This window comes from Salvelinus sp. IW2-2015, linkage group LG31 (assembly GCF_002910315.2).
Source record: "Salvelinus sp. IW2-2015 linkage group LG31, ASM291031v2, whole genome shotgun sequence".
Classification (NCBI taxonomy): domain Eukaryota; kingdom Metazoa; phylum Chordata; class Actinopteri; order Salmoniformes; family Salmonidae; genus Salvelinus; species Salvelinus sp. IW2-2015.
Genome location: NC_036870.1, coordinates 31,135,889 through 31,160,619, shown reverse-complemented (window position 1 = coordinate 31,160,619; position 24,731 = coordinate 31,135,889). Strand labels below are relative to the sequence as shown.

At 43.9% G+C, this 24,731-nt stretch overlaps 1 protein-coding gene and 1 long non-coding RNA gene across 5 annotated transcripts in view; both read left to right on the top strand.

Moving 5' to 3' along the window:
- Positions 1-12,693: 12,693 nt before the first annotated feature.
- Positions 12,694-20,750, top strand: LOC111956021 (protein eva-1 homolog B-like). The gene is made up of 4 exons (XM_023976435.2): positions 12,694-12,878; positions 13,143-13,325; positions 18,609-18,802; positions 19,360-20,750. Exons 3-4 carry the CDS (start codon positions 18,670-18,672, stop codon positions 19,779-19,781), a joined length of 555 nt encoding a protein of 184 aa, XP_023832203.1. The 5' UTR covers positions 12,694-12,878; positions 13,143-13,325; positions 18,609-18,669; the 3' UTR covers positions 19,782-20,750.
- A 398-nt stretch (positions 20,751-21,148) lies between these two features.
- The window catches only part of LOC111956230 (uncharacterized), an 8,379-nt gene continuing 4,796 nt past the window's right edge, over positions 21,149-24,731 (top strand). Inside the window, exons 1-3 of one of the 4 annotated variants that reach the window (XR_011474497.1) lie at positions 21,149-22,398; positions 24,391-24,434; positions 24,482-24,634. This is a non-coding gene — a long non-coding RNA (uncharacterized lncRNA). Of the gene's footprint in view, positions 22,399-24,390; positions 24,435-24,481; positions 24,671-24,731 lie in introns of those variants that run through there. The other 3 variants (XR_011474498.1, XR_011474496.1, XR_011474495.1) reach the window with 3 other exon arrangements.

The window sequence follows — 24,731 nt, the reverse complement described above, 5'->3', positions numbered from 1 at the left end:
CTCTGCTGGTTCAGGTTCTTCCGGTGCTGCTGGTTCAGACTCTACTGGTTCAGGCTCTATCGGTTCAGGCTCTGCTGGTTCAGGCTCCCCAGGCTCTGATGGTTCAGGCTCTGCTGGTTCTGGCTGTACTGGTTCAGTCTCCCCTGAAGGTTCAGTCTCTACTGGTTCAGGCTCTTCTACTGGCTCAGGCTCTGCTGGCTCAGATTCTTCAGGCGCTGCTGGTTCAGGCTCTACTGGTTCAGGCTCTACTGGTTCAGGATCTGCTGGTTCAGGCTCTGCTGATTCAGGCTCTAGTGGTTCTGGCTCTGCTGCTTCAGGCTTTGCAGGTTCAGGATCTACTAGTCCAGGCTCTACTGGTTCAGGCTCTTCAGGTACTGCTGGTTCAGACTCTGGTTCAAGTTCTGCTGGTTCAGGCTCTGCTGGTTCAGGCTCTGGTTCAGGCTCTACTAGGTGATCAGATGAACCGCTCCCTGGTTGTCTATTTACCTCAATGATGTTCTGGATGAGGTCCGGACTGGGGAAGTCCATGCTGATTACCCCCAAGCAGTTTGGTTTATCAGAGCCTGTCTTTAGTTTACCTAAGAGCTTATTGAGCTGATCATTAACCACTCTGGCCACAGTTTTAGGGCCTTTGAAAAAGCCTGTGGCAGATGTGTCAGACAAGGAAATTGTATGAGCACAATTCTTTTGAGCTTCTTTCAGATGTTTTGTGATCGTTTTCATCTTGTTTTCAATGTTTTTGAACCATCCATCGTAAGTGACGAAAGTGTTATGGTTAAGGGTTCCGACATTGAAATTGGTACTCTGCACAAAGACGATCTTCCTTCTCGCGTCTCGCATGTGGGGGACCAACGTCTTTGTCCATACTTTATCTTTGGATTTCTTAATCAAATCCTTGATAGATTCTCCAGCATTCCAGATACTCATCCCTTGCAGTGTCACTCTCAAAAGTACAGTCTCACTGTCATGTTTGCCCAAGAACTCCCACAGAATGTTTAGCACGTCATGGAACTTGGTATGTTTTATATGCCCATCCATGACATCAAGGGTGTTGTGGAAAATACTGGCCTCTATACGTAAATCAAAGTACCGCAATCCTGCTTTCAGCTGGTTCTCCAAGGTCCAAGCCTGACACTGTATAAGAGTTCCACCATACAAAGMTAGGCTCTCGTGAGTTCCTGGAATAGTAACAGCTGAAAGYAGTTGGWCATCAGGTATCGACGCCATCCACTTTTCCTTATAAGAGTTTTCATGAAGCGCTGTGTCGTCACTAAAACCTGAACCACAAGCAGTTGTGAAAATCCTGAAAGTGAAGAGACATAAAATCAATCTTCTATCAACCTACATTAATATTATTATAATGTCATTTACCTTTTTATGGCGAACTCCATGTGGCAAAAAAAAGAGTATTGAAGCAGATAACTCTTACTTACAAAGAGAGAAGACATAGGCATAGAGAGAAGCCCATGGTTGTAGTATTCCCAATGAAGCCAGTCTGGGGAAAGGAAAGAGTGGATATGGAAATACACATCTATTTTATTGTATAACAATGACTACATATTAAAGTGCTTTACTGTATAATAATGACTAAATACTAAACTCCTTTACTGTAAAACAATGACTACATACTAAACTCCTTTACTGTAAAACAATGACTACATACTAAACTCCTTTACTGCAAAACAATGACTACATACTAAACTCCTTTACTGCAAAACAATGACTACATACTAAACTCCTTTACTGTATAATAATGACTACATACTAAACTCCTTTACTGCAAAACAATGACTACATACTAAACTCCTTTACTGTAAAACAATGACTACATACTAAACTTACAAACCCATGGAATGCAATAGCTAAACTCACATTGAGAATTGTTTTAGCTACTTTAAAAAAAAATATCCCCCCTCTGGAGCCAAATAATCACAGAATTGAAATTGACCTGAGAGTTGTTAAAATATTCTCAACAGTAATTTGTCGATGAAAAAACTATAAATTGATGATATTTCCATACCTGTAAAGGTGTTGTATAGTATTCTAATCCCCCAGTTGGTAGGAGAGGTTAAAAATGATCAAGTTCGTGGAACCGTCTTTGTGGCTCACAACTTTCCATAAAGATACTACAGTAGAAGGAATTTGCATCCTGTTCCTGTCCCTGTCCTGCCTTAAGTCACACGTGAACATCCACACACACTAATACATCCCATCCCATGATACTGTACCCCATGATAAGTTCATATAGATCACAAAAAATGTTTACCAAAAGATGATAAGGATGACGATGATTGAGGATGATTGATTAGGTTGATTGATTGAGGGTGATTGATTAGAGTAGTTGGAATGCCATTCATTAATGTGACTATTTTTCATGTTGTTATACAGTCTAATACACAACTGGAAATTACCACCTTCCCATGTGGTTATGAACGCAGCATTAGACTACATTATCATTTCTAACCTTCATTTCCATCAGTAGGCTAAGTACCAGCCTACAGTCATTGGTACCAGCAGTAAACTGGTGTGGATTTTCTAGAATTGAATTACTTCTGGGAGAGTTGTGGGTGGGCCATGTTGTGGTTCAATTTGTCTGATTGGTTGTGTTTCTGCCGTGACACGTGATTTTGAGCAAATCAAGAAGTCACCTGTTTGCACAAGGTGATTGAATAGGGGACCGGAGGTTCAAGCCCAACCGACCCCTGCTGGATTAGGCCTTGATGATGAATACTTTAGCTATCGATTTTTATACATTATACATTTACTCTATAAGGGATTTGCGTCAATTCAAATCTGGTATCAGGACAAAATGTGATTCAGAGTCACCGAATATACTTTAAGTATTTTTATTAAACTCAAGCGATAAATGGTAAATGCAATTTTTGTATATACGGGTTCTCTGTATCACCTCGCAGGATAGAACAGAAAACTGGCAGGATGTAAGTAAACAGCTGTTTTTATACGGTGATAGACGTAGTTCCAACCCGTCTGTTGGCCTATCACAGTAGAGGCTGAGCGTGGTTTAAACTTTGCTCAGCCTATCGCCGGCGCTCAGACTGGTCCCAGCCTCTTGGCGCTCCTTGGTGTCCGGCGCTGTTGCTGTGTAGATTACGCTCCCACACCCCAGAGACTGAGGTCAGATAGCTCTGTAACATTGTTTGAGCCACTTGCACCTGCATAGAAAGCATACTGTTCTCGCTCAAGGCTAACCACAGCTTCCCAGCACACTTATCTGGGGCTAACTGTTACTTTCAGCACACACACACACAGACACCCAGGTGCCCAGGCTAACAGTTGCTAATATTATATCACATGTGATATAGCATTGGGTTATAGTGCAATAAACACAAATCCTAACAACTCCAAGATAAGCAGAGAAAGTCAGTTACTCAGTCATTCACAATACAGGACACAACACCAATCAAGCCAGTAAACTAGCTTGCAAGCTAATCATCTGATTCAACATGTCTATGAGAACACTTACCCTAGTTTTAACCTCGGCGTTGAAATACTCTATATTCTCAAACTCAGAATACCGCCGATGATAATACACAGGAAGGTAGTCTGTAGCTAGGTTAACATAGTTATGTTAGCTTATCATGTTAGTTTTGTGTAGGTAGCCAATTAAGTCCAACCCTTTCTAAGTAGCCTAGCTAGCTAGATGGCTAGCTAACCCCAGACACACAGTCGTGTGATCCTGATCTCTGAACATGTATTTGTCATTATACAAATGTATTTACCTAAATATCACTTCATTGCAGGCGTATGGTCAGAGGACGACAGATAAATAGGTATCCTAGCCAGTCAGATCCCTCTCCTCATATAGCTGTAGGCTATATCCTGTACTACTGTTCTAGCTAGTAGTCAGTGTGGCCCTTGGTCAAATCCCCCCCAAAATGTTTACCTTAATTTACCTAGGCAAATCAGTTAAGAACAAATTCTTATTTACAATGACAGCCTACTCCGTCCAAATCCGGACGACSCTGAGCCAATTGTGCGCGGCCCTCTGGGACTCCCAATCACGGCCAGATGTTACACAGCCTGGATTCAAACCAGGTACTATAGTGACACCTCGTGCACTGAGACGCAGAGCCTTAGATCGCTGCGCCACTCGGGAGCCCATGTGATTGGTTCAGAAAGCTTGTCATACAAGACAGCACTGCAATTATAGGCTATTGCGTGTTCAACAATCTGATATATCCTGGTATTTTTTTCACTGATGTTGGATATTGGACATACACTACATGACCAAAAGTATGTGGACACCTGCTTGTTGAACATCTAATTTCAAAATCATGGGCATTAATATGGAGTTGATCCCCCTTTGCTGTTATCAGAGCCTCGACTCTTCTGGAAGGCTTTCCACTAGATGTTGGAACATTGCTGTGGGGACTTGCTTCCATTCAGCCACAATAATTTTTGCGAGGTCGGGCACTGATGTTGGGTGATTAGGCCTGGCTTGCAGTCGGCAGTCCAATTCATCCCAAAGGTGTTTGATGGGGTTGAGGTCGGGGCTCTGTGCAGGCCGGTCAAGTTCTTCCACACCAATCTCGACAAACCATTTCTGTATGGACCTCGCTTTGTGCACGGGGGCATTGTCATTATGAAACAGGAAAGGGCCTTCACCAAACTGTTGCCACAAAGTTGGAAGCACAGAATTGTTCTAGAATGTCATTGTATGCTGTAGCGTTAAGATTTCCCTTTACTGGAACTAAGGGGCGTAGCCCGAACCATGAAAAACAACCCCAGACCATTATTTCTCCTCCACCAAACTTTACAGTTGGCACTGTGCATTGTGGCAGGTAGCGTTCTCCTGGCATCTGCCAAACCCAGATTCGTCGGTCGGACTGTCAGATGGTGAAGAGTGATTCATCACTCCAGAGAACGTGTTTTCACTGCTCCAGACTCCAATGGCGACGAGCTTTGGGAAACGTTGCGGCCTATCCTTCAAGGCCCTTCAAGAGGCTCCTCCCAGATATGAACAGAGAGACACCAGTCATGTAATCTTGTATTAGGCCTACATTATTTTTCAGTTAATATACTGTCCTTTGTGTTTTCTTCTGTATGATGTTGTCTGTGTACCTGTATGAGTTGATGGTGATGGCTTTCAAATACCAAATCCTATTGGACCTTGGTCAAAAGTAGTGCACTATGTAGAGAATTGGATGTCATTTGGGACGTAGCCTGATTCTTTGCGACAGATTACATGAATGCTTTGCCTAAACTACAGAGACGATGACATTTATCTGCTGCTGCCTCGCCCACATCCTGCATAGGATGCCAAACTAAATCTGTTGAACCATCTACTCTCCGTGTCTGTTAAAGGTGTACACACCCTTCCATGTCAGGATAAGTCCCTTTTTATCTTTATCGGCTTTTGAAAACTATAGAATATTGTTTCTGTATAAAACTAAATTAATGACATGCAAATAAAGAGTATGTTTACCCATTCTGATGTCGAAAAAACTAACAGAAAAATATGAATTATTGTCTCTACCAGGTGTCACTTTTCCTCAAGTATGAAGTGCAGACTCCCAACGGACGCTTTGCTCTCTCGACCACGGGCCCAGTGCCCCATGGGACAGAAGTCCCGGGGTTAATCCCCACGGGCCCAGTGCACCATGGGACAGAAAGTCCCGGGTAATCCCCACGGGCCCAGTGCCCCATGGGACAGAAGTCCCGGGGTTAATCCCCCACGGGCCCAGGCCCCATGGCAGAAGTCCCGGGGTTAATCCCAACGGGCCCAGTGCCCCATGGACAGAACCCGGGTTAATCCCAAGGGCCCAGTGCCCCATGGGACAGAAGTCCCGGGTTAATCTCCACGGGCCCAGTGCCCCATGGGACAGAAGCCCGGGTTAATCAACACGCGCCAGTGGCCCCATGGACAGAAGTCCCGGTAATCTCCACGGGCCCAGTGCCCCATGGGACAGAAGTCCCGGGGTTAATCAACACGGGCCCAGTGCCCCATGGGACAGAAGTCCCGGGGTTAATCAAGTACTCATCTACGTTGTCAGTAACACGACGAGGAGGTGTTAAACACGTTTGAACAACTAGTTAGCAGATCAACTCTATCTGGCTCTTGGTTCTCCATGAGTGGTGAGTGAGAGGTAATACAGTAATGCATCATAAAGGCCAAGAGGAATTGTATTGACTGTCATAAATTGCATTTTAAAGTTAGTAATATTAACTATAGTAATAGTTTGTTGGTCTGTAATCTAGCCTGATTTTACTCTGTTAGTTGTGTTTCAAGACACTGATGTGTCTAGTATATTATATACAGTTATGAATAGTAACTGTATTAACATTTTGCTGGTCTATAATGTTGCCTGTTTTTTTACCAAAAATGATTTATACAGTATATACACTAGATGACTGATAGGGGGCGCTGTGTTAAAACCACCATGCCTCCTATGTCTTGGCACTCCCCCACTTCTGTAAATACTATTTTGGAAGCTATAGAAACACATTTAATAATGTCAACATGAGTTTATTCTATGAGGCCTGGTCAAAAATAGTGCACTACATAGAGAATAGGGTGCCATTTGGGACAGAACCCTACTATATTCTCTTTGATCCAGAGGTGATCTCTGAACCCAATCGCCTTGCCAAAGAGGAGCCGTACCCGCTGGATCAACTAATGGGTGGAATAGAGGGTCAGAACCCAAACACTGATACTGAAACAGAGTTCCGGGTCAACCTCTTTACCACAGACCAAGAAGAAGAAGAAGAGGAGGCATGCGTTCTATCTCTCACTACTGGTGCCTTAGTTCTTTGTTTAACAGTGATTGTGATACACATTGGAGCGTCTTGATCCTCTATAATTTGTTTGATCCGAGCAAGTCATTGGTATGATCTTTGCCTTCAACGGTAAAGACTCAGGAGGGAGTGGAGATCAGTCACTTGAAGTGATTCATATTCAAGCAATACAGGTATCTATGGCGGTATTGTGTGATTTAAAAGCTTTAAGTGATTATAACATGGGTATAGTGCACATGTTAGCCAAGCAATAATGTAAACACAGCCTGATGTATGACTGAGAAACACAACCTGAGGTCTGACTGAGAAACAAAACCTGAGGTCTGACTGAGAAACTAAAGACAACCACCTTGTGTCATCGGTTTGTATTCTTAAAGGGGAATGGAAACACTTCAGGATTTACAGTTAGCTGGTGTTCTAAAGCCTAATGTTTCCTATCCCCTTTAAGACTAAACAGCAGATCTGTGTCAAGCAACAGTTGTACTTAATTATCCTGTGTATATGCCTCAAATGACGTGTTTTGTTTTCCTCTCAACACAGAACTGACTCGGATCGCTGAACAGACTGAACCACCAGAGGAACTAAGCAGTAAGGGCCGCCTGCCATGATGGATGAACTTACTGAACTATGACGGTGTTGATGGGTGTAGGGTGAAGTTTCCCCTCGATGCTGATCTTTGGTCAGTTTTGCATTTGGCCCACTATTTTTTAAGGATAGGAATGAGGAGGGGAAGCTGATTCTCGATCAGCACCTGGGGGAATCTTCACCCCGGACCGTGATGGTGATGTTTGGGTGGGAGCTGTACAATCAGTATTGTAGTTTTGGCCTAATGTTACTGTGGTTATCCACTATACTGCAGCTGGTCTTCAATTGATGCACACGACTCACCATTACCTATGAGGTCCGTTGGCCAAACCAAGTTTCATTATGTATTACGTCAGTGTTTCTCAAACCTGGTCCTGGGAACCCAAAAGGGTACACATAGATTTTTGTCCCCCTTGCACTAACACAGCTTATTCAACCAATCAAAGGCTTGAGTTGATTAGTTGAATCAAATGAATTGGTGCTGCTAGGGAAATAAAAAATATTTGCAAACCAGATGGGATGATGGGATGGCGTATCGCTGCAGAATGCTGTGGTAGCCATGCTGGTTAAGTCTGCCTTGAATTCTAAATAAATCACAGACAGTGTCACCAGCAAAGCATCTCCACACCATCACACCTCCTCCTCCATGCTTTACGGTGGGAACCACACATGCGGAGATCATCCGTTCACCTACTCTGCGTCTCACAAAGACACGCCGGTTGGAACCAAAAATCTCAAATTTGGACTCATCAGACCAATGGACAGATTTCCACTGGTCTAATGCCCATTGTTCATGTTTCTTGGCCCAATCAAGTCTCTTCTTCTTATTGGTGTCCTTTAGTAGTGGTTTCTTTGCAGCAATTCGACCATGAAGGCCTGATTCACACAGTCTCCTCTTAACAGTTGATGTTGAGATGTGTCTGTTACTTGAACTATGTGAAGCATTTATTTGGGCTGCATTTTCTGAGGCTGGTAACTCTAATCAACTTATCCTCTGCAACAGAAGTAAGGTCTTCCTTTCCTGTGGCGGTCCTCATGAGAACCAGTTTCATCATAGCGATAGATGGGTTTTGCGACTGCACTTGAAGAACCTTTCAAAGTTCTTGAAATGTTCCGGATTGACTGACCTTCATGTCTTAAAGTAATGATGGACTGTTGTTTCTCTTTGCGTATTTGAGCTGTTCTTGCCATAATATGGACTTGGTCTTTTACCAAATAGGGCTATCTTCTGTATACCACCCCTACCTTGTCACAACATAACTGATTGGCTCAAATGCATTAAGAAGGAAAGAAATTCCACAAATTAACTTTTAGCAAGGCACACCTGTTAATTGAAATGCATTCCAGGTGACTACCTCATGAAGCTGGTTGAGAGAATGCCAATAGTGTGCAAAGCTGTCATCAAGGCAAAGGGTGGCTACTTTGAAGAATCTCAAATATAAAATATATATTTTTGGGTTACTACATGATTCCATATGTGTTATTTCATAGTTTTGATGTCTTCACTATTATTCTACAATGTAGAAAATAGTACAAATAAAGAAAAACCCTTGAATGAGTAGGTGTGTTCAAACTATTGACTGGTGCTGTATGTTTCTGAACGATGCATTAGGCTGCCTTGTTGATATGACAGAGCGGCATAGATTACTGTTCCATTTGACAAGGGCGTTCCTCCTTCACTGCTTTTGCCCGTTCACATCCCGGGCCGGCCACGGTTCAGTTTAATCAAACTCCCTCATACTCTACACCAGAGGTCTTTTCTTGTCCAGGGACCCCCGCCAAGGCAAACCGGTGACCCAGGGACCCCCGCCAAGGCGAACCGGGGAACCCTCATCATATGTTATCTAAAAACAGCTGTTTAGCTGGTTAACAAAGGTTAGTCCTGTGATGGCAAATATGTATGGCTAAGTCAACAAAGCTTACCAGCAGTCAGCAGAACTTGCAGTGACTGGTACTCGCAGGTGATTCTTCAAAGCCAATGTCAGACACTCCAATGACTGTAATTTGCTACATTTATTTTATATTTATTTTATTCAGAAATAAAGTTGACATCAGTAGAAAAAAAATATTGTTTCTACTGTAAATATATCTTTTTTTTTTAAATCATTGATTCTTTTACTAGTGATTTCCTATAAACAATACTTTGGGGGAAAATGCACTTATTTTCATTGTAAATATTTCCGTGCACCACAGTTTGAATATTCCTGCACTACACCATAGTGAGAGTGTTTTCTCTACTGGGCATGAACATGTGCTGTGTCTCAAATGACCACCTATTCCCTATGTAGTGCACTTTAAGGGCCCTGGTCAAAAGTATATAGCGTTCCATTTAGGATGAAAACATGACCAGCAGCCTTGGCTTGGTAGAGACCACAATGCCTGTCTATGTGAGGAACCAGCTCTAGGTTCATGACTGGGCTGGTCTCTCCCACCCGCAAGGTCACCCAGGGAACAACTATTCGTATACATATCCAATACTCCAGTCATAGGACAGCGGGAACACAGTTATTGCAATGAGCAGTACCAGGGTCTGCCTAGTGAGGGAAAAAGCAATTGGAGCTTACATATACACTCACAAGTCACCGATGCCTGAATAGGGAAGAACACCATTATCATGATCAATACCAGTCTGTAGGAGGGAGACACACATTATTCATGATCAATACCAGTCTGTAGGAGGGAACACATTATTCATGATCAATACCAGTCTGTAGGATGGAACACATTATTCATGATCAATACCAGTCTGTAGGAGGGAACACATTATTCATGATCAATACCAGTCTGTAGGATGGACACATTATTCATGATCAATACCAGTCTGTAGGAGGGAACACATTATTCATGATCAATACCAGTCTGTAGGAAGAACATTTTCATGATCAATACCAGTCTGTAGGATGGAACACATTATTCATGATCAATACCAGTCTGTAGGAGGGAACACTTATTCATGATCAATACCATCGATCAAGATAGAACACATTATTCAGATCAATACCAGTCTGTAGGAGAGAACACATTATTCATGATCAATACCAGTCTGAGGAGGAACACATTATTCATGATCATACCAGTCTGTAGAGGGAAAACTATATTCCATGATCAATACCAGTCTGTAGGAGGGAACACATTATTCATGATCAATACCAGTCTGTAGGATGAACACAATTATTCATGATCAATACCAGTCTGTAGGAGGGAACACATTATTCATGATCAATACCAGTCTAGGATGAACACATTATTAATGATCAATACCAGTCTGATAGGATGGAAACACATTATTACATGATCAATACCAGTCTGTAGGATGGAACACATTACTCATGATCAATACCAGTCTGTAGCAGGGACACATTATCATAGATCAAATACCAGCACATGTTAGTGATAGTGAACACAATCTATAGATCAATACCAGTCTGTCAGAAAACACATTATTCATGATCAATACAGTCTGTGAGGGAATCATCAACACATTATCTGCATGATCAATACCAGTCTGAAGGAGGGAAACACATTATTCATGATCAATACAGTCTGTAGCGATGGAACACATTATCAATCAATCACCAGTCTGATGAGGAGAACACATTATACTATGATTCAAATACCAAGGCTAGGATAGAACTTACATTATTCATATCAATACCAGTCTGTAGGCGAACACACTTATTCATGATCAATACCAGTCTGTAGGAGGGAACACATTATTCCTCATGATCAATACCAGTCTGTAGGATAGAACACATGATATTCATGATCAATACCCAGTCTAGAGGAAACACATTATTCATGATCATACGACATCTGTCCAATGGAGCTGAACACTTCATCAATCCGGTCTGAAGACGGAAGACTAGATCCATCGCATCTTAGATGGGCGAAACACATTACTCATGATCAAAAGATACCATTTTCCTGTACGAGCAGTAGAGCACGACACTTATTAAGACTGCAATGCAGAATCTGTCACATCAATGTCAGTAGGATGGAACACATTTATCCACATTGACAATACCCAGTCGTGCTCTTAGGATGGGTAGACACAATATAATTCCCATGCATCAATTTATCACCTAGTCAATGAAGGAGGAAAACACAATGCTAACTTAGCTGAGTCGCCGATAGTACCAGGTCTGAGGATAAGATTCACCGACTCAAATCCATCTAGAGTGTTACCTTGGGCAATCATGATAGCCATGGAACACAATATACATGATCAATACCAGTCTGTAGGATGGAACACATTATTCATGATCAATACCAGACTGGAGGAGGGACAAACAAACAGGGCTCAGCTCTCCCTGTCACAAATAAAGCCCTCTCATGCAAGTATTTTGGGTCATTCTTAACTGTGATTGGTGGACTGGTGGTCACGGAACCAGGATGGAACTTCTTGTGGCCAATGGCATTGAGCAGCAAAAGGACGGAATGATTCTATGGCGGTAGAGAGGGATATGAGAGGGTTTGAGAATTTGAGGAATTTCAGAAGGGGTATGTTATTGCTTAGCAGTGTCAGGAGGAGGACAGGCCTGACAAAACACAGGCGGTGGCAGCAGGAGAAGAAGATGGACTGTCCCAAGCACCGTGACCAGTCTGGTACGTGTATAGAGTGTAGTACAAAGCCTAGTTGAATACAGCCGGGGTCAATTTTTCCCTATGGAATGTGGTAAATAAAGTGTATAGTTACACCAGTGGCTCTCTGGAATTCCCCTGCGCCGTTCCATCATTGTTAGTCAGGGACATGTGGTGTGATTTGGGTTTGAGACTTCTTTTAAAACACAAATGTTTTCTCTAAGACCAACCTTGAGAAACCTCTCAGTGACATCAACCACATAATAACTGCTTTTGAAAGCCATTAGACTGACTGCCACATCAACACTGTTTAGCTCAGAATAGCTCTTTAGAGGGATTCAAATTCAGTTTTTTTGGTTGGAAAAGCCCCTTCGGAATAATAAGAAACTACGTGTATTCACTGATCTCATAATTTGATGTATGTCTATGGTTTACACAATATAACCGCATAAACAACTTTTAGGGTTTACACTGACAACCGGCTTTTTACATTTTCTGTCTCAGACTTCACCTGCTGGTGTGAAACGGTTTATTTAGACCTTGCCAGAGACATATTGTTGAATCCCCAAAACCCTGTGTCTGTTCCAAATGGCACCCTATTCCCTACATAGTGCACTACTCTTGACAAGGGGCCATAGGGCTCTGGTCAGAAGTAGTGGACTATGTAGGGAGCAGGGTGCCAATTGGGACGGAGTCCCTGAGACCACAACACGGAGGTTGTTTAATCCCCAGTCAGTCCCTCCCAGAGCAGCAGCACACCAGAGCCCTGTGCCGACAGTAGTCTACTAGCTATTTCCTGTTCCACCCTCCTGGCTAAACACTGAACAGAGCTACCGCACTGTGGCATGGCCCACAGCGGAGATCACCATTCACCGTGCAGTCACAGGCCCATGTCTTGGTGAGCAGTGAGACCCTGACAAATAGGGACACTCACTACAGCACAAGCACACCTCAGAGTAAGTAGTGTATGAGGATTTGGGAAAGCCATTTTAGGGTGTTTTGGGGTTTACTCACAATCCATTTAACTGTGTTTTGGTTTTTGTTGTGTGTTTGTTTAATGTTATAGAGATGCTAAATGCTAATCAGGCACCACCCTCCCTCTTTCTCTCTCTCTCTCTCTCTCTCTCTCTCTCTCTCTCTCTCTCTCTCTCTCTCTCTTTCTCTCTCTCTCTCTCTCTCTCTCTCTCTCTCTCTCTCTGGAAACACCTCCCTATTGACAGCCTCTCTCGGTCCCGGGTTTGGCTGGTCCTCTTTCTGGTTGTGGTGTACAGCTGGCCCTGATGTCAAGGAGAGAGGCAGCAGCACTTTTCTCTATCTGATTCTGTCTCTAGCTCTACAGCCTTGGATCTGCAGTTCAACAGTCTGATCGGACTCCTACTCCTCTACACCTCTGGGATCCTCAGGTTTGTCCTCCACTTTATTACAGTCTGTTGCGATATTTGCTTTACACGTAGATCGATGGACAGCTGCTCCTTCGAGACTTGGAATCATTGTTGTATCTTTATCAGGATTAAGGTGAGTGTGTGAGATTAGTTTTGCGTTCACTTGTCACTTTAGTTCTGTCTGTAGGTCCTCATGATGATGATGATGATGATGATGATTCCATGGTGATGAGGATTTATTGTCTTGCCTTTTAACATGTGATGTTTTCTATGGAAAATATTGGTTTCCTAACAATTTCATAAATAACTTTATTAGCTTACCTAATGAAGTGATCCTGTACACTGGAAGTAACCGGATGTGGGTTTATTAGTAGACTGTTCCTCATACTAATGTCTGTACATTATAATGACAGACTATAAAAACTCTTTATAGGCTCAGTAGCAGCAGCAGAGAGCCATACCGCCTCGACATCCTCCACACACTTATCACAGCAACAGGATGAGAGCCGTCCGTCTCCCGGCCTGACGCACATGTATGTTGTTAAACAACACATGCGCTTTTGGCGGTTTTTGTTGTCACTATGTTTGTTGTATTATGACAACAGAATCACCTCATCCCTCCCAAGTTACTCTGTTGTAAGATGATATCTGTTTCAAGGCACCAATGATAAGAATAATACCCTATAAATTCAAAGGTTTAGAATTTCATTGTTTGAATCCAATTGGATTATCTAAGCAGGAAATGTGTCGGGTTGAAGGCAGAGCGGTTTATGAGCTATATAAACAATCACAGCTGCTGACCCTGTGCAAGTTATTGGGAGGTGTTAAAGAACTGTGTGACTAAAGAGACACATGTCTTCTATCACCAGTTACCATTGATATGTTGCCTCRGGATATTTTGAGATTTTGAGAGAAACTTTTATCACGGTACTGTTTCTTGTTGGCTGTGACAAAGTTTTATGGTTGTTTGTGATAAAACTGTCTGGAGAATGTGCCTTGGTGGGAAGAAAGAGAGGGACAGGAAGGGGAATCCACAGGGAGTAGAATGTGTTTATAAGGGATTACATTTCAAGATGCCAACACATGCCCACAAGTACAGAAATGTTTCTAAAATATGAAAAAACAAATGTAAAAAGGAAGCCATCGACCCTTCCAAACTTGGACCTTTTTCAATCTGCCTGACTCATAGCTAGGAAACACTACCGTGGTAATTTGTAGGATTTGGGAAATGAAAACTGAGGCCATGCAAGGCCTAATTAAATGAAAACATTGTTTGTCTTTGAATGAACTGAAGTCAAAACAACATTACTCACAGCGCTTATGTCATTAAAGCCTGGGGAAAATAACAAGGATGGAGTTGGTGAGATATTTCAAAAGTCAAATCAGTTATCCAGCCTAAATAACTAAGTAGATAACTCAGTGCTCTGATAGGGTAAGGCAAGGATGGGTAACTGCATATGTGGAGTGTCTGAAAGTGGGTTTTGCAAATCAAGTGGGAGGATCAACACCAGTGACTGTGTCAACCTAACAGCTAATTCGGCAGATTGGTTAGGCAGGTTAGGATTATTAACGTGGCAGGTTCGGAGAACTAACGTGGCAGGTTAGGATAATTAACCTAGCAGGTTAGGAGAATGAGGTTAAGGTTAGGAAAATACTTTAAAAAAAACTTTATTTAACTAGGCAAGTCAGGGGCAGAACAACAGATTTTTACCTTGTCAGCTCAGGGATTCAACCTTTTGGTTCCAACGCTCTAACCACTAGGCTACCTGCTGCCCCAATTAGGCCCCTAAACCAGTTAGGGTTAGGTTTAGCTAAAACGCTACAAGGAAGCAGCAAGCAGCCACACAAAATGGTCTTGATTGGTAACCAATCTATCCAATTAGCTGTTAGGTTTCAATACATTCACTGGTCTTGCTCCTCCCACTTGTTTCACAATGCCCACTTTTAGACATATTCCACGTATGCAGTTAACTATGGGCTTGTTCAACATTGTAGCCGACAGTGCAGGCGACTGCCGACTGACTGATCTACAAATAACCTTGCATCATAAATAACTACTCATTATTATTTGTATATCAGTCAGTCAGTCACCATTTAACCACAATGCATCATGAATTTGATACTCTCGAACACGGCCCATGACTGGGGCAAGGCAGCAAGACCCATCATCTCCCATGAATCTGTGGACCAACAAAGCAGCAACGCTGCCATGGCGACCACCATTTAATTGGCAAAATGTGCCTTTGCGAGTTAACAGGGTCAGGGTCTGCTGCCAAGAGTCGGCGGGATAAAGATCAGGGTGGGAAAACACAAGGTCCTGATGGGCATGATTTTAAACTGAGGAAAGAGGCAGAGAAAGAACAACATTCTGCCATTACACCCACTGTTGTTGAATTGCATGCAATGGACTGATTGTTAAGAGGGAGGAAGTCAGTCATCAGTTACAGTGGTGGTAAAAGTCCCCAATTGTCATACTTGAGTAAAATTAAAGATACCGTAATAGAAAATGACTCAAGTAAAAGTGAAAGTCACCCAGTAAAATACCTACTTCAGTAAAAGTCTAAAAGTATTTGGTTTTAAATATACTTCAGTATCAAAGTAAATGTAATTGCTAAAATATACTTAAGTATCAAAAACAAAAGTAAAAGGACAAATCATTTCATATTTCTTATAGATTAAGCAAACCAGACAGCACAATTTTCTTATTATTTTCATTTACGTATAGCCGGGGGAACACTCCAACACTCAGACATAATTTACAAACGAAGCATTTGTGTTTAGTGAGTTCGCCAGATCAGAGAAAGTAGGGATGACCAGGGATGTTCTCTTGATAAGTGTGTGAATTGGACCATTTTCCTGTCCTGTTAAGCGTTTAAATTGTAACACGTGTCAAGGGGAAATGTATGGAGTAAAAATAACATTATTTTCTTTAGGAATGTAGTGAAGTAAAAGTATAAGTTGTCAAAAATATAAATAACAAAGTWWWAAAAAAAAACTTAAGTAGTACTTTATAGTATTTTTACTTAAGTACTTTACACCACTGAGCAGTCATTAGATGTATGATTGAAACCATGGGATTTCATCCTATTCCCTCCCCAAGTCCCCAGGTTCACCCTCAATCTCTGTCTGAAGCCTATGTTTGTTTGTCTTTAAGATCTCTCCTCCCTCTCTCTTCGGCTCTCCTCTCTGGAGTACGACATAAGCTTCTCTTCTCTCCCATTTCCCAGAGGACACGGCTCTTCTTGGTAGTCATGTGTGTTTCTGTGGGAAAAGTGAAACTCTGAACACACAAGAAAGGGCCAGCCAGGTCACTGCTACAGAAATACCATAAATACAAACAGATGAACAGATAACTGGACACAGAACTCGGTTAGGAAAGCAAGCTGACTGACTATGGTGTCCTCAGTGGGGACTATGGTGTCCTCAGTGGGGACTATGGTGTCCTTAGTGAGGCATATGGTGTCCTCAGTGGGGACTATGGTGTCCTCAGTGGGGACTATGGTGTCCTCAGTGGGGACTATGGTGTCCTTAGTGGGGACCATGGTGTCCTCAGTGGGGACTATGGTGTCCTTAGTGGGGCATATGGTGTCCTCAGTGGGGACTATGGTGTCCTTAGTGGGGATACCGGTGTCCTCAGTGGGGACCATGGTGTCCTCAGTGGGACTATGGTGTCCTCAGTGGGGACTATGGTGTCCTTAGTGGAGGCATATGGTGTCCTCAGTGGGGACATGGTGTCCTCAGTGGGGACTATGGTGTCCTCAGTGGGGACTATGGTGTCTCAGTGGGGATATGGTGTCCTCAGTGGGGACTATGGTGTCCTCAGTGGGGATATGGTGTCTCAGTGGTGGGACTATGGTGTCCTCAGTGGGGACTATGGTGTCCTCAGTGGGGACTATGGTGTCCTCAGTGGGGACTATGGTGTCCTTAGTGGGGACCATGGTGTCCTTAGTGGGGACTATGGTGTCCTCAGTGGGGCATATGGTGTCCTCAGTGGGGACTATGGTGTCTCAGTGGGGACTATGGTGTCCTTAGTGGGGACTATGGTGTCCTCAGTGGGGACTATGGTGTCCTCAGTGGGGACTATGGTGTCCTTAGTGGGGCATATGGTGTCCTTAGTGGGGCATATGGTGTCCTTAGTGGGGACTATGGTGTCCTTAGTGGGGACTATGGTGTCCTTAGTGGGGACTATGGTGTCCTCAGTGGGGACTATGGTGTCCTTAGTGGGGCATATGGTGTCCTTAGTGGGGACTACGGTGTCCTCAGTGGGGACTACGGTGTCCTCAGTGGGGACTATGGTGTCCTCATTGGGGACTATGGTGTCCTCAGTGGGACTATGGTGTCCTTAGTGGGGACTACGGTGTCCTCAGTGGGGCATATGGTGTCCTCAGTGGGGCATATGGTGTCCTCAGTGGGGACTATGGTGTCCTCAGTGGGGACTATGGTGTTCTCAGTGGGGACTATGGTGTCCTTAGTGGGGACCATGGTGTCCTTAGTGGGCATATGGTGTCTCAGTGGGGACTACGTGTGTCCTCAGTGGGGACCATGTTGTCCTTAGTGGGGACTATGGTGTCTCCTCAGTGGGGACTATGGTGTCTTCAGTAGGGACTACGGTGTCCTCAGTGGGCACTATGGTGTCCTCAGTGGGGACTATGGTGTCCTTAGTGGGGACTATGGTGTCCTTAGTGGGGCATATGGTGTCCTCAGTGGGGCATATGGTGTCCTCAGTGGGGCATATATGGTGTCCTCAGTGGGGACTATGGTGTCATTAGTGGGGCATATGGTGTCCTTAGTGGGGCATATGGTGTCCTCAGTCGGGACTATGGTGTTCTCAGTGGGGATCATGGGGTCCTTCAGTGGGGACTATGGTGTCCTCAGTGGGGACTATGGTGTCCTTAGTGGGGCATATGGTGTCCTCAGTGGGGACTATGGTGTCCTTAGTGGGGCATATGGTGTCCTCAGTGGGGACTATGGTGTCCTCAGTGGGGACTATGATGTCCTCAGTCGGGACTATGGTGTCCTCAGTGGGGACTATGGTGTCCTCAGTGGGGACTATGGTGTCCTCAGTGCCAGTATAACTGTGGGGAATACGTGGAGGCATTCTGTTACATTATCATCTCTAAGCCTTCTGAGACTCAGTGGAAGAGAGAATGAACTCAGACAGTGAGACACAGAGCTGGCCGTCAGAAAATGACACAGTTCCTCCCATTGGACATGACACCAAGTGCCATAGTAGAAGATAAAATGGTGATTACTTCCTGTCTGTGGGGGGGCAGTTATAATACGTAAATTATTTTTGAACCACAGGACCTCGTATTGGAGACAGGCTGGTGAATGGTTGTCAACAAACAAGGAGACAAGCTGGTGAATGGTTGTCAACAAACAAGGAGAGAGGCTGGTGAATGGTTGTCAACAAACAAGCAGAGAGGTCAAAATGGAACCAATTAGGAAAGACATGGAGCTGCTAAGTAACAGCATGGCTACCTATGCTCACATCAAAGGTAAGACCCCCCTTATGATTTCTGATTATAGTTCTAGGATAAAGTGACCCTTTGTTCATTCTTTTTATATAATATTGTATTTTTATTTTTATTTATTCATTCTGATGCTTTGAGAATTGCTCCAGAAAGAGCCGTAATCTCTGTGTAGAACTACGATCCGTTCTAGGGACTTATGTGTACTGTCTGCTTTGGCGTGACACCCCTGTACTGTGAAAGTGTCTGCATGCTCACCCTCTCAAATATTGTGTAAACGTCCTCATTTCCTGCACTTCTATTACAGCTAAGGGAAAGTGGCTTATACAGTCAGAACAGACAGGGGCCTTTTTCTGCTCGTACTCACTGTGAAGAGTTTTGACAGGAACTGATACCCATCAAGGCATTCTCAAAGCACAGACAATTCACATGCTGTTGTTATATTTAGTTTGAATGAGACTACGAATGGCCCTGTCAATGTAGGTGATAGCCTCTAAACCTGCCTGATCTCACAAGCTCACAGTCAGTSTGGATTTACGAGGCTTTTGTAGGTGAGTGATCTAACAATCTGTTTTCCCATCCAGCTAACCCAGAGAGCTTTGCTCTGTACTTCATGATGGGTGTGTGTTTTGGCCTGCTCCTGGCCCTGTGCCTCCTGGTCACCGGCATCACCTGTAGGACCCGCCGTATCAATAAGCCTTCCCCCTCCCCAGAGAGGAGACAACTGAGGGAGTCCAGTGAAGAAGAGGAGGATGAGGAGAGTGTGGATGTGGAAGAAGGGGAGGAGGCAGAGATCCCTAAAGTGACGGTTGCGCCCATGAGCGACCGCAGCAGCCAATGGAACGGTACTTTGAGGAGCGTGAATGTGTTTGCGTCGGCGGAGGAGCTGGAGAGGGCGAGACGACTGGAGGACAGGGAGCGCATCGTCAGGGAGATCTGGAGGAACGGACAGCCTGATATACTGACCACTGGAACAGGGACCATCGGACGGATACACTACCACTAACGGACTAAAGTGACTAAAGGACCTAAAACACATGGTCTGAACCCTGAACTATTTAGGATTGATCTACTCCAGACAAACACTGTAGCTGACTTTATTAGGCTGGCACAGATTCACCTTCATATTTTCATTCAATTTTTTTTTCAATTTTTTTTTTTGTACAAACTTATTTCATTATCATTCATGTACAGTCGTGGCCAAAAGTTTTGAGACTGACACAAATATACATTTTCACAAAGTTTGCTTCTTCAGTGTCTTTAGATATTTTTGTCAGATGTTACCATGGAATACTGAAGTATAATTACAAGCATTTCATAAGTGTCAAAGGCTTTTATTGACAATTACAGTTGATGCAAAGAGTCAATATTTGCAGTGTTGACCCTTCTTTTTCAAGACCTCTGCAATCCGCCCTGGCATGCTGTCAATTAACTTCTGGGCCACATCCTGACTGATGGCAGCCCATTCTTGCATAATCAATGCTTGGAGTTAGTCAGAATTTGTGGGGTTTTGTTTGTCCACCCGCCTCTTGAGGATTGACCACAAGTTCTCAATTGGATTCAGGTCTGGGGAGTTTCCTGGCCATGGACCCAAAATATCTATGTTTTGTTCCCCGAGCCACTTAGTTATCACTTTTGCCTTATGGCAAGGTGCTCCAACATGCTGGAAAAGGCATCGGTCGTCACCAAACTGTTCCTGGATGGTTGGGAGAAGTTGCTCTCGTAGGATGTGTTGGTACCATTCTTAATTCATGGCTGTGTTCTTAGGCAAAATTGTGAGTGAGCCCACTCCCTTGGCTGAGAAGCAACCCCACACATGAATGGTCTCAGGATGCTTTACTGTTGGCATGACACAGGACTGATGGTAGCGCTCACCTTGTCTTCTCTGGACAAGCTTTTTTCCGGATGCCCCAAACAATTGGAAAGGGGATTCATCAGAGAGAATGACTTTACCCCAGTCCCAGCAGTCCAATCCCTGTACTTGCGAATATCAGATCTGCCCTTGATGTTTTTCACTGGAGAGAAAGTGTCTTCTTTGCTGCCCGTCTTTGACACCCAGGCCATCCTCCAAAAGTCTTCGCCTCACTGTGCGTGCAGATGCACTCCCACAACCTGCCTGCTTGCCATTCCTGAGCAACGCTTTGTACTTGGTGGTGCCCGATCCCGCAGCTGAATCAACTTTAGGAGATGGTCCTGGCCGCTTGCTGGACTTTCTTGGGCGCCCTTGAAGCTTCTTCACAACAATGAACCGGCTCTCCTTGAAAGTATCTTGATGATCCGATTAAATGGTTGATTTAGGTCCAATCTTAATGGCAGCAATATCCTTGCCTGTGAAGACCTTTTGTGCAAAGCAATGATGACGGCACGGTTTCCTTGCAGGTAACCATGGTTGACAGAGGAAGAACAAGTGATTCCAAGCACCACCCTTCTTTTGAAGCTTCCAGTCTGTTATTCGAACTCAATCAGCATGACAGAGTGATCTCCAGCCTTGTCCTCGTCAACACTCACACCTGTGTCAACGAGAGAATCACTAACATGATGTCAGCTGGTCCTTTTGTGGCAGGGCAGCTGAAATGTTTTTGGGGGGATTCAGTTCATTTGCATGGCAAAGAGGGACTTTGCAATTAATTGCAATTCATCTGATCACTCTTCATAACATTCTGGAGTATATGCAAATTGCCATCATACAAACTGAGGCAGCAGACTTTGTGAAAATTCATATTTGTGTCATTCTCAAAACTTTTGGCCACGACTGTACTGGCCTATGACAAAAGTGTGTTGCACAATACAATGTAAGCTTCAACATTTAATTATTCAATTAGTATTCAGATAAATAGAATGTCATAATCACTGCTCCCAATGGACACACATAATAAGTAACATGAAAAATACCCCACATTGATTTACAATGCAGACAGCTTGAAGAACCAACCACCAACATTGCTGCCTCTTTGTGTATAATGTCAACATTCGCTTATGGACTCTTCTATGGTTGTAACGCTGCTCCCACACAGAGTCAGTTACAAGCTCCAACGCTCCAGGCTAATCTTAGCCGGCTAGAAGTCTTCCCACAGAATCCTCCCAGCCTTTAACCCAGCGTTAGCCACCACCTCTGACCCCATCACTTCCTGTGTTACCCTTTCAAGTCCCAGCAGCCTCTCTGTTACAGCAGCAGCAACACTGCAGCAGCTCTCCCCTCAAGGGAAGATTGTTGAGGACTTATGAAAAGGCCACAGATACCTGTTCTGCATTCCAAATGGAACCCCATTCCCCCACTACTATCACAGGAGGTTGGTGGCACCATAATTGGGGAGGACGGGTTCATGGTAATGGCTGGAGCGGAATCGGTGGAACGGTATCAAACACATGGTTTCTATGTGTTTGATGCCATTCTATGAGTTCCGTTCCAGTCATTATTATGAGACGTCCTCCCCTCACCAGCCTCCACTGACTACTATATATGGATTAGAGTACCATTTGGGACTCATCCCTTTAATACCGCTTCAGTGAGTGACTCTAGTCTTTGACTTGAGAGGTTATGTAATTTGACTTGAGAGGTTGTGTAACCTGATTTGAGAGGTTATGTAACTTGACTTGAGAGGTTATGTAACTTGACTTGACCAGTATCTATGTTTGTGTTCCCGCAGAGCCACTTAGTTATCACTTTTGCCTTATGGCAAGGTGCTCAACATGCTGGAAAAGGCATCGGTCGTCACCAAACTGTTCCTGGATGGTTGGGAGAAGTTGCTCCGTAGGATGTAGTTGGTACCATTCTTAATTCATGCGCTGTGTTCTTAGGCAAAATTGTGAGTGAGCCCACTCCCTTGGCTGAGAAGCAACCCCACACATGAATGGTCTCAGGATGCTTTACTGTTGGCATGACCAGGACTGATGGTAGCGCTCACCTTGTCTCTCTGGACAAGCTTTTTTCCGGATGCCCCAAACAATTGGAAAGGGGATTCATCAGAGAGAATGACTTTACCCCAGTCCCAGCAGTCCAATCCCTGTACCTTTGCAGAATATCAGTCGTGTCCCTGATGTTTTTTCCTGGAGAGAGAGTGTCTCTTTTGCTGCCCTTCTTGACACCAGGCCATCCTCCAAAAGTCTTCGCCTCACTGTGCGTGCAGATGCACTCACACCTGCCGCTTCCATTCCTGAGCAAGCGCTGTACTGGTGGTGCCCCGATCCGCAGCTGAATCAACTTTAGGAGATGGTCCTGGCGCTTGCTGGACTTTCTTGGGCGCCCTGAAGCACCTTCTTCACAACAATTGAACCGCTTCTCCTTGAAGTTCTTGATGATCTCGATAATGGTTGATTTAGGTCCAATCTTAATGGCAGCAATATCCTTGGCCTGTGAAGACCTTTTTGTGCAAAGCAATGATGACGGCACGTGTTTCCTTGCAGGTAACCATGGTTGACAAGAGAAGAAAAATGATTCCAAGCACCACCCTTCTTTGAAGCTTCCAGTCTGTTATTCGAACTCAATCAGCATGACAGAGTGATCTCCAGCTTGTCCTCGTCAACACTCACACCTGTGTCAACGAGAGAATCACTAACATGATCAACTGGTCCTTTTGTGGCAGGGCAGCTGAAATGTTTTTGGGGATTCAGTTCATTTGCATGGCAAAGAGGACTTTGCAATTAATTGCAATTCATCTGATCACTCTTCATAACATTCTGGAGTATATGCAAATTGCCATCATATACAAACTGAGGCAGCAGACTTTGTGAAAATTCATATTTTGTCATTCTCAAAACTTTTGGCCACGACTGTACTGGCCTATGACAAAAGTGTGTGCACAATACAATGTAAGCTTCAACATTTAATTATTCAATTAGTATTAGATAAATAGAATGTCATAATCACTGCTCCCAAGGACACACATAATAGTAACGAAAAATACCCCACATTGATTTACAATGCAGACAGCTTGAAGAACCAACCACCAACATGCTGCCTCTTGTGTATAATGTCAACATTCGCTTATGGACTCTTCTATGGTTGTAACGCTGCTCCACACACGAGTCAGTTACAAGCTCCAAGCTCCAGGCTAATCTTAAGCCGGCTAGAAGTCTTCCCACAGAATCCTCCCAGCCTTTAAACCCAGCGTTAGCCACCACCTCTGACCCCATCACTTCCTGTGTTACCCTTTCAAGTCCCAGCAGCCTCTCTGTTACAGCAGCAGCAACACTGCAGCAGCTCTCCCTCAAGGGAAGATTGTTGAGGACTTATGAAAAGGCCACAGATACCTGTTCTGCATTCCAAATGGAACCCCATTCCCCCACTACTCACACAGGAGGTTGGTGGCACCATAATTGGGGAGGAGGGTTCATGGTAATGGCTGGAGCGGAATCGGTGGAACGGTATCAAAACACATGGTTTCTATGTGTTTGATGCCCATTCTATGAGTTCCGTTCCAGTCATTATTATGAGACGTCCTCCCCTCACCAGCCTCCACTGACTACTATATATGGATTAGAGTACCATTTGGGACTCATCCCTTAATACCGCTTCAGTGAGTGACTCTAGTCTTTGACTTGAGAGGTTATGTAATTTGACTTGAGAGTTGTGTAACTGTGTAGTACTTGACTTGAGAGGTTATGTAACTATTGAGGTTATGTAACTTGACTTGAGAGGTTATGTAACTTGACTTGAGAGGTCTATAGTAACTTGACTTGAGAGCTTATGAGTAATTGACTTGAGAGGCTATGTAACTTGACTTGAGGCTATGTAACTTGACTTGAGAGGTTATTGTAATTTGACTTGAGAGTTTGTGTAACCTGATTTGAGAGGTTATGTAACTTGACTTGAGAGGTTATGTAACTTGACTTGAGAGGTTATGTAACTTGAGAGGTTATGTAACTTGACTTGAGAGGCTATGTAACTTGACTTGAGAGTCTTATTGTAAACTTGACTTGAAGTGCTATGTAATTTGACTTGAGGAGGTTATCGTAA